Consider the following 16,324-nt stretch of genomic DNA (forward strand, 5'->3'; position numbering starts at 1 on the left):
CTGACTCCACGTACTTTGGGGATTAGTAGATGGCAGCCACACAGAGATGAAGACCATGGGGTCATGGGCCACCTGACATCTGGGAGCAGTCAGGGAGCTGGGAAAGGGCCAGAGGTGCCATGGGGCAGCTCTTGAGTGTGTGCCAGGCACCCCTCTGGCTCCAGCCCCAGCACAGGGCACCTGCAGCACCCAAAGCGTGCAAGAACCTCACACCGAAAGAGGAAGCCCCACCAGCTGCAGGTTAAAAACTTACCAAGCTGAATAAAATGGGAAAAGGAAGCTGCAGCACGTCCCAGGCCAGAGCCAGACACAATATCTGTGTATGCAAATGTCCAGTCATATTTGAGATAAAACAGCAAACACGTGCTCCCACTTTGGCAGCTTCAGCTGGGGGGGGCAGGGGGCAGCTTTGTCCTGAAAATGCCATTCCTCAGCAGAACAACAGGGCTGGAAAGTCCATGGAGAGGAAAAAGTTCTGCAGTGAGCCAGAAAGAAAAACAAAAAACAGTCCCATGCAAAAGCCCACTATCATTAACAGCCCCCCCACTGCCAGCTCACAGCAGGACCTTGGTCCAGCAGCTTTCCTCGTCCCCAAGAACATCTGGGACCTTGGTCCATAGGAGTTGTGATGTCCCTGCCCTCACCATGCACTGTTCCCTCCCATCCAGTGCCACCAGTGCTCCTGGGCTCTCCCCAGCTGCTGCACTCTGTCCCCCCACCCTGCTGGGGACAGCATTCAATCCCCACGGCAGCCCTTACCCAAAACAGTGCAAATGGACAGCTTGGGAAAGTAACTGGGATTTCCTTCTTTATTTAAAAACACGGGGGAGAAAGGGCATTGCAGCATGTACAGGCGAGGGGTGGGAGGCAGGGAGCCCCCACCCCAGGAGTCACGGAGCATTGCCCCAGCCCTAAGAGCACTTGGAAACATCTGGAACCACGTGGGAATAGCAAACCCCTTTCTCCCACCGCTCTGCCCCCCCACAAGGCACCCCGAATCTGCAGCACCCCCAGCAGAGCCCCACAGCACATGATTCAAGAGGGAGCAGCTCCGGGGGGATGCCAGGAGCAAATGCAGAGCTGAGGGGAAACCAGTTTGCTTTAAAATAACCACAAAGCTCCATCGAGGTCTGGCTGCACCCACCCAGCCTCTGGAACAGGAGGGAAATCCCTCCCTGCCAGCACCACCTGCCTTGTGGACGGCTCTGGAGCCCAGCTGAGCTCCACACTTGTTTGAACCTCACCTTCAGCCTCTCTGCTGTCCTGGGGATGCAGGAGGGTGGGAACCAGCAAGAGGAATGTTGCAATAGTGCTGGAGCCACTGGTAGTTTCTGCTTCTGGATAATTACCTTAATTGTGCAACAAGCTTCTGCTTTACCTTCCCAGGCCTGAGGAAACTGTGCAATTATCAAGCACCAGGAATACTCAGGAGTCTGTGGTTCCAAGGCCTTGCACAAAAGAACCATCATCCCTCTGCATTCCTTGCTCTTCAAAACTGAGCTCAGAACACTGCAACTCTCTGATGGATGGGCTTGCCAAACTACTAAAACATTCTTGAAACAGTGTTAGGAGCCAAACAGCAAGTCAGCCTAAAAAAATGAAAGTTTCAAACTCTAGTGCAAATAAAGCAAAAAGGAACAGAAAAAGGAACAGCAGGATCTAGGTAGCTACAATTAAATAATATTAACACTCGCCTCTGTACCGTTTGCATCGATTCCCACCCATTTTCATGGTGTCTGTGTCCTTCAGCACACAATCCCCTTTGAGACTCTCTTCCCCCTGAACTTGGGGGACCCCATTCCTGCCTCCCCCAGCGGCACAGAGGTACCTGTGCTGTCCCCATCCCGCAGCAGCCCCACAGGGACTGAGGCAGGAAAGTACAACTGGCATCACGTTAAGGTCAGTCAGGCTAATCAAGGCTCAGGCACAGCTGTCAAACAGCTGGAGGCTCCAAAAGGGCTGGGACAAACCAGATGTTCTGCTCCTGGGGAGCACACTGGGCTGAGCTTGCAGAGCAGAGGACGTGTCACAGCCAGGGAAGTGAAAGGGGAGCTGAGTTCTCACTCGGCACGCAGGGATTGCACACACTTGCAGGGTGAAGGTATCAGACAATCTCTGCCGAGGGAACACCTGGACTTTCTACACACTATTTATCACACCTACAGGAGCTCATTTGGTTATGGAAATGACAGTTCACATTGCTCTAGAAACTGCAGCTGCTCTCCATCTTGGGCAGGCAGTGGGTGAGTTGGCCGGACAAGTCTGCCCAGCTCCGTCAGGGCTGGTTTTCATTGCTTTTTACTAAAAGCCCTTCACCATCTGGCACAGCTACCTGTGCCCAGGTGTGAGTAGTGCAAAACCAACATCACACCTGAGGATGCCCCCACCTGGGAGCCACTGTCGCCCCAGCTGCCTGCCCTGGCTCATGCTCAGGAAGTACCAAAAGCCTTTGGAGGGGTTGAGCACCTGCCCAGGCTGGGTTCAACAAGAGCCACAGGTATAAAAAGACATCATTAAAAGCCAGCAGCTTGCTGATAAGCCCTTGTGTGGGCAGTGGGAAGATCCGGTCTCTGAGGGAATAAGTCACTGTAAGAGGAAGCTGCTGTGAGTCCCCTGCAAGCTGGTGGCTCCCAGCTCTGCCCTGGGGAATCCGAGCAGCAGAAAAGGGGAGAGAAACATTTTACAAACACAAGAAAGGCCGCACTCCCCCCATCATGCATTCAAAACCTCCTGCCACTTCCTCCAGCCCTGGGTTGTGGGGGAAACAATGCAATTGCAGAAGATGTCCCCTCGTCCAGGTCCCCAGCATCTCCTGCCCTGCACAGCGAGCGTCGACAGTGCCCAGAAGCACCTTCCAAAACATGGAACCACCGGGGCCAGGCCTGGGCAGGAGCAGCCAGGGACCCCCGCAGAGCAGGGCACCGGGACGCGGGTGCAGACAGATCCCCCGTCGCAGGGAAGGGCTGTGCTGGAAGGAAGGCGCCCCTTTGCGTGCCCCAAACCGCCCCGCAGCGAGCCCGGGGAGGCCGGGTGCCCGCTCAGACGTCGGAGGTCCGGATGCTTTCATCGTCCAGGTCGAAGGCGAACGGCTTCTCCTTGAGGGGCTGCGGCTCGGAGCGGTGCCGCAGGCGCGCACCGGGCCCGGCCTGGCGCTCCGTCAGCGCCGGCACGAACACCGAGTCCCTGAGCGGGGCTGGCAGCACCCCCAGCGCCGGCCGCTGCCCCTCGGCCTGCGGGACCGGCGTCCAGGGCTGCCAGGAGCTCGTGGAGGGCGCCCTGCACGAGGCTCGCCGCTCCTCCGCCGGCGGACGCGGCTGCGAGGCGCCCGAGGCGCCACCGGGCCTGGCCACGGAGGTGGATCTCATAAAGGACATCTCCTGCAGGGACAGGTTGGATAATCCGCTAAATAAATATCTTGCACGTCAGCATCATCTCTGTTTGGTACTAAATGTGAAATGGAAAGTCTGTCACCTACCCTGGGGCGGGTTTTCAGGGCCTGCACTGCTGCGGTGATGGCCCGGATCCAGCTGTGCATCTCCTCGGGGCTGTCTGCCTGCAAACACAGCAGCCCCAGTGTGTCAAGACCCAGGACATCCCTCTGGCTGTCCTGAGCAGCCAAGACCCCTGCCAGGGGGCTCAGGGACCCTGGCACAGAGCCCAAAACGCCTGTGGTTTTGATTATGACCCGTGGAGCAAGTTAGCAACCTTAGATGAAGATCTGCAAGCCACGACAAATTAAGTAGAATGATAGTGAATGTATAACGGGGTGAAAAAGTAGATTTTGGGGGTTTTAGAATGGGGATTCAGGGGGGCAAGATGGAGGGATCTGGGCATGTCCAGCTTTTCTTCTTGGCCTCCATCTTCTGCTGTGATGGTGGCACTTCTAGATTAGAGTAGAAGCTCACTGTCTAACATAGGTGATAGGTATTGGAAAGTAATTGTAAACAATGTATACATAGTTTTTAGTATAAAGAGATAACACCACCCTGGCGGCAGGCAGAGTGCCTCTGTCCTGCTGAACAGACCTCGGCAGGGCAGGAGAAAGAATTTTATAGATAAGATACAATAAACAACCTTGAGACCGAGAAATGAAGAGCCCTGACTCCTTCTCCAAGCACCAGGCTGGGAAAAGAGACTTTCCAACTTTTCTCATGGTCACTCTGACAAGGTGGAGACCCTGACACCAGTGAGGCTCAGCTGTCCTGGCATTGCCAAGGTTCACCTCTGCCTTCTCCCTGCCCCTGTTATAAATAATCCCAAGGGAGAAGAGAATCCCCCACAGTTCTCCCTCACACTCGTGTGTTACAGCCCCATCTGCTCGTGTTCACTGTGGGGAACAGCTCATTTCTTGAGAGCTGAACTTTCTGCCCCAAAAATTATCCTGGCCTCAGCTGCTCACCTGGATGTAAAAGGTCCTGGAGCTCGTTATGATTTCAAAAAGGTTGTCTCGCATCAGGAGGTCACTAGAAACAGTGAGAAAGAGACAGTCACACCCCAGCAGCCAGAAAAAAACCCTGTATTTATCTTCAGATCTGGAGTGTGCCAGGGAGGAACATAATGAAGGCAAGCCTTGGATCTCATGAGGATTTTGAGAAGACTCCAGATCCCCAGAGAACTTCAGCCAGAAACCCCCAGCTCTACCATCAGCCAACAAACCCCTGCCCTTCCCCACCATAATCCACTGCATTCCCAGTTTGATTTAAATATCAGCTTGCTATTACTAATTAGGACTAAGCACTTCAGAGATACATTAATACACAATATTTTTACTTTAGCTGAAGAGGATTGTTTTCTTAGGTGATTTTTCATTGCAAGCCTTTACATTACTTTGATTTTTATCAGTGTTTGCTGCAATAACTTGTTCCTGTAACGCTGCAGCCGCCTGGGCTAGTTTAAGGCAAACACCTCAAGAACTGCTTCCCACAAGTGTCACTGTCATATTTTCTGAAAAATCCCCTTTGCCAGGATTTCTCTCCTGGGAAGCTGAGAACCCTCAGAGAAAAAGGAAAACAATCATTATCTGATTTGCTTCTCCTGTGTTTTGCTGCTTTGGAATGTGGTTGGAGACTTTTTATCCAAAATGTGAATTGTTTTAACTTAATAACCAATCACACTCAGGCTGTGTTGGCAGTCTGGAAGGAGTCACGAGTTTTTCATTAACATCTTGTTAAGCCTTCTGTCTGTATCCCTTCTGTATTCTTTAGTATAGTTTTAGTATAGCATTCTTTAATATATCATAAAATAATAAATCAGCCTTCTAAGAACATGGAGTCAGATTCATTTCCTTCCTCCTCAAACAGGGGACCCTGAAAATGCCACAAAGGAGCAGCTGGAGCAGCCCAAGCTCCCTCTGGCTGCTCTGGCCTGAGCCAGCCTGGGGCCAGGGCAGGGAAACATGGGTGGGAGCATTACCCAGACTTGACCAGGCACTCGTGGGTCTTGCAAACATCTTTCAAGAGAATCGAACGCAAAGGCTCCTTGTCCTGCAGAGGTGAGAGGAGACAGTGCTGGGCTTGGCTGGCCCAGGGCACCCCCAGAGGAGGAGGAAGTGCCAGAGGGTGCCAGAGCCCTGCTCAGGGTCCTGAGGGAGCTGCTCACCTGCTCACACTTGTAGTAACTGATGGAAAACTCATCCAGAACAAAGTACCGCCGCTTCCAGCTCTTCCTCTGCAAAAGAGCAGGAGATTCAGTGCTCAGCCCTGCCACTCTGTGGAGGTCCTGCAGCCAGAGCAGCCCTGGCCCGTGCCCAGCACTCACCACGTTGCCCTGCTTGACGCAGAAGCCGCTCTTGAGCGGGGCTGGCCCGGCGGGGGGCTTGGTGGCCGAGGGGGGGATGTAGCTCTGCGAGCGCCGCAGCAGAGGGTGCGTGCCCACCTCGCTGCCCTCCCCGTCCTGCAGAGAGAGAGCACAGCCACCGTCAGCAGGGAGGCAGGACAGGACAGCCAGCTGCAGGGAAAAGCCACCTGAGGCTCGTGGAATTGCTGAACACGGGCAGGGAATGAGCCAGAGCCCAGAGCTGACATCCTCTCATTGTGTGCGGCTCCCTGGGCTGCTGCCCTGATGCTATTCCCCCTTTTGCAACCATGTGTTCAAAACAAGGAACCAGAAGGGCTGCAGAGAAGCAATTTGAGGGCTGAAGATAATCCCCCGCAGCAGGGGAGTTAACAGAGCCCACCTGCCTGGCTCATGCTGCTTGAAGAGGTGACTCAACTGCACCACTGAAGGAATGAGAAGAACAAGAACCACCAGACAAACACAAGTTGGAAAGGAATGCTGTAGAGAAGGCAATATACCATGGGAATAAATTGCTCAGAAAAGCCATTAAGTCTCTGATTCTCATTTTCAGAGCCAAGTTCTCCCAAAGACACTTGGATGTTTGGAGTTCAGGAAGGGAAGCTGTCCTTCCCAAGTGCAGTGCTCAGTGCTGCGAGCACAAAGGGGCTGTGGTCATGACCAGGCACCCAGCACCCAGCTCTGGCTCCCCTGAGCACATCCCAGTGCACCCCAAAGGCCAGCACCATCCCAGCAGCACCCTCCCTTCCCCCCAGCAGCGCAGAGGATGGCTGAGATGAAACATCTTCTGCACTCAGCTTCTCCCCCATCCCTCGGAGCCCTTCCTCCCTCGGCTGAGGTTTGAGCATTGCCATGGCAGCGGGGTGGCCCTGGCCACTGCCAGCCTTATATGGCCCCACAGCAGGGGACTGTGGTTTGGGTGAACCTGCCCGCCCAGCACCTTCCACAGCTGCTTCCGTGTCCCCAGGACGCACCAGCAGCTTTTTGTCTGCCCAGCCCCTCTGGAGAGCAGTGCAGCACCAGGATGGGGATGCCACCCACAGCCCGGGCCCGGGGCTGTGCCAGCTCTGCCGGGCATTGCACAGCTGGTGTCCAGAGCAGAGGTGAGGACGCTCCTGCAGCCGGGAGTGTCGCATGCCCCGGGGCTGGGGTGATGCTCCCAGCGTGGGACTCCCCTCTGCAGTCCTGGGGCACAGCCAGGAAACCACGGTCACGCCCAGGAAGCTGCAGCAGGGGAATGGCCATTTCACACGGGGGAAGCAGCAAGAGCACGGAAATATTCTGGCAGCTGATGCACGACCTCCAAAAAACCCCCCTGCACCCCACAGCCCTCCCTACACCTCTGCATCCTGCTGAACCCTGTGGTCAAGGCAGTGTTAAAAGCATCTGCCAGCAGAAACTGCTGCAATGATCTAATTCTCTATTTTTAGTGCTGCCACTGATAAGAGCTGAAGTGAGACCCAGAGCTGGACAAGTAACCAGACATGGGAGACACTGATGGCCACGTTCACACCCAGCTGTGAGCCACGGCAAGAGGTGCCCAGCAGCCCTGGGACAGTCCCTGTGGCGGGGGCACCAGACACAGGGCTCCTCTGCCCTGGGTACCTAAAGAGAATTTGCACCCAAGACACGTTGGCGGATGGTGATGGCCAGGAAGCCGAGCAGATTCATGACCTTCTCCTCCTCACACCCCCTCATCTCATCACACTTCAGAGTGAGAAAAAGCAGAAGTGTTCAGGGTGCTCAGAGCAGCCACTCATACCAGCAGAGGAAAGGGTTGGCAGGCAATCTGTTTCCAGAAACGAAAGTGCAAACCAGCTCACCTGGTTGATGGAGATGGGTGTGTGGACCACCACCCCCCCAACAATCTCAGTTTTGTAGGCCACCTGGGGCTTTCTCTCCTGGGCCTGGGGCACCACTGGAGGCTTTGTGATTTCTGTGGCCGGTGGGACGCTGCCACCCTTTGGCACCTGTGGGAGAAAGGAAGGGATGAGGGGCACAGGGTGATCATGCTGGGCACCCCCATCCCTTTAGAAAACAACTCCTGGCCAAGCACCCCATTTAGGGAGGGTGTGGAACCCCCTGGGCAGCAGGAGACACCCAGAGGAGAGATGAGAGGAGCTCAGTGATTAAGCATCCCTTCACAGGCGCCTGTGATTCGCCTCTGCAGCTCAGTGAGTTTGTGGGACAATTGCTGCTTTAATTGTCCCCGCTCCACTTACAGCCAGGCTTAATGAGGAGCTGGGGCTGGCTAATGAGGCTGAGCTGGGCACAGAGCTGGCTGTGCCCCCCATGAGCGGCCCCACACCCCTGGGCAGAGGCTGGGCTGCAGCAACACAGCTCCCAGCACTGCCATCCTCCCCTCTCCCTTCCCAGCTCCTTCCCTTGGCACCTAGCTCTGGGCAGAAAGGGCATTTTCCAAGTTTCCAAGCCCTGCTTCAGCTGCCCTGATGCCACCTCCTAGGAGCAGGGCAGAGCAGCAGCAGCAGCGCATCCCGGGAGCCCGGGCTTTCCCAGCCAGCCCGGGACAGCTCCTCCCCGAAGGGCTGGACGAGCCGGTTGGCCAGCTGGGACGCAGCCAGAGTGGGGAAGGGCTGGCCGAAATCAGGCCACGGAAAGCACCGCAGCTTCTTGCGGAAGCAGGAGATGCATCTCATTATTCTCCTGTCACCCCAGCTCCCAGCTCTGCCAGCCTGGCAGAATCCCCCTGCCCCAGAGGCAGCGAGCCTGGAGGACACTGCTGACAGTACACCCAGACACAGAGCCCAGGCAGGCTCTGGCTACAGCTCTGGAGATGGAGTGCGTGGCCAAGATCAGCTGGACCCAGAAAGAGAAGGCACGAGCCAGAGCAGTGTGCAGCTGCAGGTGCAAAGGTTGTCACACAATGTATTTGCAGAGAAAGAAAGAAAATACAAGCTAGGTCTGATCTTGCAGATGAGTTTCCCACAAAGACACACCATGGCACTCCAGGGATTTTAAAGAAAAAACCCATGGATAGACCCCAATCAAACTGTTTACATCACTTTTCCTTACATTTAGTTCACACACCAATAACAACACGCATCAGTGCATGACCTAATAAAACTCTGCTCACATTGTGCACTGGCCCTACTGCTCACTGCAGGGCAGCAGAAGCCCCCAGCCCTTTCCAGGGACCCCCATGCAGGCAGAAGCCATCCTGGAGCTCCCAGCCCAGGCCCTGGTGGTGCCCAGGAGGGAGCAGGGCACATCCTGTGCTGCCAGGAGCTGCCAGCCCCGCGGCGCCGGGTCAGTGCCCATCAGCTCACGGCCCCGTGAGCACAGCAGCACAGCACAGGAGATGGCAGATGAAGCCCTCTGGATGCAGGCACAGCCTGCCTGGCCGTACCCCACAGTGATTCGCTGCCTCATCACAAGAGCTGGCATTCCAGGCAGAATAAAAACGGAATAAATGAGTTACTGAAGCACAATAAAGCCACCCTTTGACAGCCACAGTGGGCCAGATCCCAGTCTGCAGGAGCAACGGGAGCAGGAGGGGATGTGGATGCTCTCACAGGACCTTCCTGTCCCCCACAGCTGGGCTGGGAGGGCGAAGGAAGAGACACAAATAAACCTCAACCATAAGGATCCCTGGGGATGGTGGAGGGAACAACTGAGAAGAGCATTAAGGAACCTACCGTGATCTTACTGGCCCTGTTCAGTGCCTCCACCCAGTCCTGCAGGTCCTTTTGGTCACTGGCTTGCAAGAAATAGCGCTGGGAGAGAGCGTTGATAACTGCCAGAGGAGGAAGGACAAGGAGAGAAGGATTCAGAAGGATTCATGGGGCAGGCAGCCCCACTGCAGCTTCCTGTGGGAGGCTGTCCCCCCACTGAGCCCACCAAGATCCCACTCACTCACTCACTCACCAAAGCAGAACGGAGTTTTAGGCTTCTGTTTTGGGGTGGCAATGCTAACCTGTGATGGAGCAAATCAGGGATATCAGAGATAACAGCACGTGCCAATGGTGGGCAGAAGAGCTGGAAATTTCCACCCAGCCACCCTGCTCCCTGCCTGGACCCCTGAGCAGGACCCCACACACATGAGGGCAGCTGGAGCTGCAGCACAGCTGTGCCAGCTGAAGGGAGCTGGCCCGTGTCAGAGCACATGCAGCACAGGGTGCTGGGTCCCAGGGGAAGGTCAGCACCGAGCCAGGACTTTCATCCCCTGCATCCCCTCAGGCGCTGGCTGAGCTGCACAGCAGAGCTTTCAAAGGACCTGAAAACGTCCATTCTCCTGGATTAACACAGTCACTCTCATCAGCAATTAAGAGAATTGAAGGAAAATAGTGGTGGTTTTTCCCTGAAGAGTAGGAATCATTTATATAAGAATAATATTCCTTGAGGCTCCACAAACAACATTCATGGAGTATTTATTCTGACAGTCCTCCTTCTTCAAAGCCAGTTCATAATGCTTTAAATATGTTTTCTCAAGCAAACCTCCATTTTTCTGGTGTATTTACTGTTGGTAGTTCCAGCCACTGACAGAACCCAACCCTGCAGTTTGTGACCAAATGCTGTCCTGCAGCAATTTTCATTTAAACTAAAACCTATGTAATTTGTGAGGCTCTTTCCAAAATGGGGAAGGCTCAGCCTCCCAGCATTGCTTCATCTGCGCTTAATTTATAAATCATGATTCAGCAGGAACAGGAAGATCTGTCCAAGGCTATATCCAGCTCCAGGATAAAGCAGCCACCAGCCCCCCACTCCCCCCCCAGCAGCTGAGGGGCCACTTGCAGGAGGAGGATGGTGGCAGCTCCACTCTCCACACACAGCCACAGCTCTGCCTTATTGCACTGCTCCTGCCTTCCCCAGGAGGCTGGATAACACCCCTGAGACACACAAGTGACTTTCCAGAAGGTCTCACCCTTCAGGGCACTGCCCTCTGAGCACAGGGGAGAGCTGCTGAAGCACTGCTCAGCCGATTGGCAGCTCCGTGCCCAGCTCACACCGACACCACGCTCCTGTCCCCACTCAGTCCTGGCCACCCCGTGTCCTTCCTCACAGCAGAGCAGTTCCTCTTCCTCCTGCAGCCCAGCCTTGCACCCTGTCCTGCTCCCAGCACCGGGATCTTTGTGCTGTGGGGTCCCTCCCTGCTCAGGCTCCATCCCAGGGAGATGGTCACGAGCTCAGGCAGGACCAGGAGCTGGCCTTGGGTGCTTCCAGGGCAAGCCATCTCCTCTCCTGGGAATGCCACAGGGATAAGGGGAAAACAGGGAGCATTCACCTTCCCTCTGCCCCACCCCAACATTACCTTGGAGATATAGGTCAGCTGCAGAGATCCGACAGCACCTGCTCCGATGGCCAGGTTCTGCAACACACAGGAGGAGCAGTGGGAGGTAAATGACAGGGAGAAGGTGGCAGGGGCAATCCAGCCTGTCATTTGTGCCCTTGGGGTCAGGCAGCAGCTGCCATCCTCAGCCACTTCCCTGTCCTGCACCTGCTCCAGCCCAGACCCCTCAGCAGTGGGACCAGCCCTGCTGTGCTCCTTGGGACAGTCCTGGGAGCCACAGGGGTCACAGAAGGGCTGGAGCCTGGTCATGAGAGACACTGACACAGCAGGCAGGGTCCTGGGGAGACCTGGAGGAGATGCCTGCTCCAGGGAGGTGGGATGTGCCCACAGACTCACTGCCAGCTTTACGGCCACGCCTGGCACACGTGCCCACCTGAGGATTGTCCATGTACCACAGGAGGTGGTTGGCCTGGGTGTCCAGGATGAAATACCTCCGCAGAAACTTGCCACAGGTCTCATTTTCCTCGATGTCCAGGAAGCCGCAGATACGGTTCTGTCGGTCCAGGTACGGCATGCCGGGCTCCTTCTGGCATCACCCTGTGATGAGAGGGGGCAGGCAGGGGCAGGTGGGTGCTCTGCTCCCCAGGGAGCTGCCCCCACATCCGTGGCACCCAACCTGTCCCAGGTGTTCCAGGATGCCAGCACAGCCGAGCTCTCTGGAGGGAGGTGGGAGGAACAACATCCATCCCACCACTTCCAGCCCCCAGAGCCACCAAACCCCACGAGCGAGGACAGAGTAACCACAAAGGATCTGCCACCAGATCCCTGAGAACCGTGGTGAAAGCAGCGTGCTGGAGAGAGCCTGAGCACGCTCCCAGGAAACGGGGAACAATCTGCAACTCCAGCAGAAAATCCGTGCAGCCAGGATGTCGAGTCAGCAGGGAAAACAATGACCCATCCCAGCAGGGCCACGCTGTGTCCCCAGCTCTGCCACGGGCATGGACCCTCCCCAGCACTGCCCCCCAGCCAGGAGGGATCCTTCAAGGCCCCTGGGCTGCTGTGGGAGCACTTCCAGCTCTGGATGGGGAGCAGAACCAGCACCAAGGGGGCTGGGGGGGCAGGAGGTGTCCCCCTGTCCCCAGGGCACAGGGTGGAGGGCAGGGATGAGAGCAGCCGTTACCCAAAGGATGTGAGTGAACCCAGTGTGGTTTGTCTGGCAGGAGAGTGGTGATCACGCAGGTGCCAGAAGCAGAGCTACACAAATAAAAGAACTCATGCAGAAAAGGAGGAAATACTATTTTTGAGCTGCAGTGGAGTGGGGCCCGGGGAGGTGAGGGTTGTGCAAGAGCTGGGGTGCAGCTGCAAAGGTAGAGGAGGCAGAAAACAAGACAACTTGCTGCTACACCAACATTTCAGAGATGGGTATCTTGGGTCATGGGGACCATGCTGCTGCAGGAGGAGAGATTGTTTTAGACCAACAGTGCCCTGGCACAAGGGTTTCTGTGGGCACTTCACTGCATCTTTGTGGGGTTATTTTCGTGGAGGGGAAGCACATGGAAAGCCAATCCCCAGGTACCTTCAACCATACCAGCACGTTCAGACCAAACCTCATAGACCCTTCCTCCTGCTGACAACAAAGGTCTAGAGATTTCTGCTTAGGAGATGGATGAGGAAGGAGCAGAAGGTGCCACAGGCAGCACAGAGATGAGCCCCCAGCCCCATGGGACACCTCTTGGGGTATCCATGTCCCCCCACCACCATCCTTCATTACAATGGGCTCATCTGGGAGAGCACAAACCAGCTCATGCCTTCTGTGCACACTGACCTCAGGCTGCACTTGGAGATGCCCAAACCTCTGGGCAGAGAAGATTGGGATGGCCCCACACTCTGCACCAAGTCAGCCAGGCTCCTGTCCCCTCACATCCCACTGCCCACAGAACACAAATGGTCTCTCTTTGGAGCCACCAAGAACTGCGCTTTTCCATAAGAAAATGATAAAAGTAGCATCTCCAGCTGTGCTAATGTGGGGCACCCTGCTCAGGAAATATAGGGGGGCCAGAAAATGCTCAATTTCCTAGTGAAGTGTATCAGAGACTTCCAGGACTCTTTCCTACCTCTGAAGAAACAGACACCCCTCTCCTGACTCAGTGAATGACAAGGCAATCAATTGGGCTACAGAAGATTTACAGCACAATGTAAATTGTGCTGCCTGAGCCAAAGGGAAGTGCTCCCCAGGAAGAGGCAGGAGGTGCAGGGCACTGTCCGTGCAGCACCCAGGGGTGGCTCAGAGGCCTCGTGTGCAGACACCCAGCCAGACTTTCCAGGAAGCACCTCAGGATGCCCTGCACCGTCACGGCTGCCTGTGCCCTGCTCTGTCCCAGCACAGCTACGGCCACAGGAGCAAGCCGGGAGCGCTGCAGCACAAAAACCCGAGGCGATGGGAGACCCGGCACTTGGAGCATCACAGCTGTGCTGCCGGGAGGCACCTCCCTGCAAGCACCCATCGCACCTGTGGGCAGCCACAGCGTCCTCCTCCTCCTCCTCTGTCCCACCTGTCCGCCCGAGCTGCGCTGGTGCCACCTGGGGTGCGGGATGAGCCTCCCTCCGTTCCAGGAGGACCGGGACCTGCCCGGTGCCCCGCAGCGGCTGCGGCAGCATTTCCTCTCACCTGCGGTTGCAGAGGAGCTCCCGGAGCCCACGCTGCGCCGTCTGTCCCGACCCACGAGACAGACGGGGTAGGCAGCGCCCAGCAACTCGCTCCTACTAATTGCACGTCTTTGCCTTAATGAAACTATCCGCCTGTCGGGAGGAGGCTGGATACAGCTCTTCATCTGCCACAAAGAGTCGGAGAACACACAGAGTAGCTGCAAACCCCTGATCCCCGCCACACGTTTGCCTCCAACCCCACAGACGTTCGGCGAGGACGGTGCCTGCAGCATTTCCGGAGCTCCCACGGGGCAGAGCCCCCCTCGCTGCCTCCCCTGCCCCCACCGAGCCGTCCAGCAGAAGCCGCTCGCACCGGGAGGGCTCCGCTGCAGCCCCGGCACGGATGATCCAGCTGCAGGAAGCGTTGTCTCCGCCAGGGACAGGGGGACCGGCCCTGGGGCCGCCTCCCCAGCGGCCCCCGGAGCCGCGGGGCACGGACGCCTCCAGCCCGGGAGGCTCTGGGGAGGACGGGGACGGGAGGACAGCGAGGGCTCCCAGCCCGGCCCGCGGGGTCTCTCGAGGCGGCTCGGCGGCCACGCGTGTCCCCGCAGCGGCACTTACCCCGCGGCGTCCCTGGGCTGCGCGCCCCGGGCGGGCGGGGGGCGGCGGGGCCGGGGCTGCGGGCGCTGCGCACGCCGGGCAGCGCTGCGAGGAGGACGGACGGACAGACGGACGGACGGGTGGCGGAGGGGGTGTGCCCCTGGCTCCGCCGTCGCTTCTTTCCGGGTTAATTACGTCTGTCATTAGCAAACCCGGCCCCGGATGTGAGTGCGGGGCGGCTCCGCGGGGCGGGGGGTCGGTGTCCGTCTCTCCGTCCCATCGCCGTCTGTCCGCCTCCCTCCCGCGCACCTGCCGCGGCCGCGGGGGCTCGGCCGGCGGGAGGGGTAGGGGCAGCCCGGTGCGCTCCCAGTGCCAGCCTATTGCGGGTCCTCTGCGTCCCCCGGGCTCGGGGCCTTCCCGGTGAATCCCCCCGGACCCGGCACAAAACCACTCGGTCGGTGCTTGAGGCTGGCACTGAGAGAGATGAGCCGCCCATGTCGCGATTCCTGCAAGAGCATCTCTTGGGGAAGCTGCTTCTGGAGTGAGCTCAGGGTGGATTTGGGAGCAGGAAACACCCGCTGCCTCCCCCGTGCCGCCCCGGGGAAGCCCCACTTTCTTTCCGAAACTCCATCTGGCCCCGATGCACTTTCTCCCGACGCGGGTGAAACCGATCCTGGTGCTGCCGCCGCCGAGGGCGCGCAGGGATCTCGCTCAGACACCCGCAGCCCCTGGGCCACGCCAGCCGCTCCCTCCCACCTCTGCCTGCTCCCGGCATCCCGGAGGTCCCGAGCCCTGCCCCTCTCCCCATCCCTCCCTTTGCAAAGACTAAACTGTTCCACGGAGGATTTGCACACCGAGGCTCCTCCCGCAGCCCTTGTGACCCGCCGGAGCCCGGGGCAGCGCTGGGTTCCGGGCTCGGTCACACGGCAGCGACTCACAGCGCTGCTCTCCCTTCGTTCCGAGAGCCTGGCAGCTCTCCCAGACTTTCCAACGCGTTTTTCTGCTGTGACCTGTGCGGGGATGCAAGCCCCTGGCGCTCACTGAGATGCCCCATCAGCAGAGGAAGGGGCATGATGATGCCCGGGGCAGGGCACATTTCTGCCCCAGGACCTTTGGAGATTCCCGCAGCAGCCAGAGCCCTGTGCAGAACGCCCTTCGGGGAAGGAGCGGGATCCACAGCAGGCCGGGAATGCTTTCCAGATGCTCCCCTCCAGCGGCAGCCACCCTCTAGGCATGTGTTGACCTTCACAAGACTGTGTCCATGTTCTGCGGGACTTCTGATCCCCTCACCCTCCGGCACTCACCGAGGTCTCTGCTCCAACAACATCCTCCAGCTGTGAGTTCCACAGCTGGATCCGCACGTGCTGAATTACTTCTTTTCTTCTATTCAAACTTGCTCTTTTCAGTTTCAGTACCTGTTCCCCTTTTCCTCGTGTGCTGACTGGAGCAGAGTCCAGCAGACAGCTGCTGTTTGCTGCTCGCCCTGCACTACAGTTCTTGCAGTCAAATTCTCATGGTGCCAGCCATCCTTCAGTCCCTTCATCATTCCCCTTTCTGTTCTCCTCATTCCGTTCACTCACTTTTACCATTCTCCCTGAGGAAAGCAAGCCTCACCGACTACTCCTGGGGTCTTCCTAGCAGAGCTTTGAGCTGTGGGACCGCCTGCAGCCCCAGACCACAGAGCAGCCTCACATCTCCCCCTGTCTCTCTCCACAGCCGAGCCCCAGGATGCAGAGAGCAGCCCAAAAGCGCCTCTGTTGGACCAGCGGGGAGGGAATCTGCCTAGCAAAGCCCTCCGGGGTGGCACCAGAAGCCAAACCGGTTCCATTCCGCGCTTTCTCTCGCGGGTTGGGTTTCCCTGGCAAGGAGAGGCTGCGGACGCGGTTCTCAGCGGCAGCGTTTATTGGACTGGCGGCGCTGGGACCCTTCCCACGGAGCATCCCCGCCCGTCCCTAGGCTAGAGCAGCGAGCAGCGGGTCCGGCCGCTCAGAGCCGGCCCAGCAGCAGCGTCCCGGCCAGCGCCGTGGCCAGCAGGCC

General features: G+C 57.6%; 1 protein-coding gene across 1 annotated transcript; it reads right to left on the reverse strand.

Moving 5' to 3' along the window:
* Positions 1-192: 192 nt before the first annotated feature.
* On the reverse strand, positions 193-14,413 carry PLEKHA2 (pleckstrin homology domain containing A2). Its single transcript, XM_084221704.1, has 12 exons — positions 14,309-14,413; positions 11,475-11,638; positions 11,063-11,119; positions 9,679-9,727; positions 9,450-9,547; positions 7,617-7,763; positions 5,758-5,892; positions 5,599-5,667; positions 5,413-5,483; positions 4,400-4,463; positions 3,476-3,553; positions 193-3,377 (listed from the first exon to the last, which is right to left on the reverse strand). Exons 2-12 carry the CDS (start codon positions 11,613-11,615, stop codon positions 3,039-3,041), a joined length of 1,248 nt encoding a protein of 415 aa, XP_084077830.1. The 5' UTR covers positions 11,616-11,638; positions 14,309-14,413; the 3' UTR covers positions 193-3,038.
* Between the last annotated feature and the right edge of the window lie 1,911 nt (positions 14,414-16,324).

This window comes from Fringilla coelebs (assembly GCF_963513975.1).
Source record: "Fringilla coelebs genome assembly, chromosome: 26".
NCBI lineage: Eukaryota > Metazoa > Chordata > Aves > Passeriformes > Fringillidae > Fringilla > Fringilla coelebs.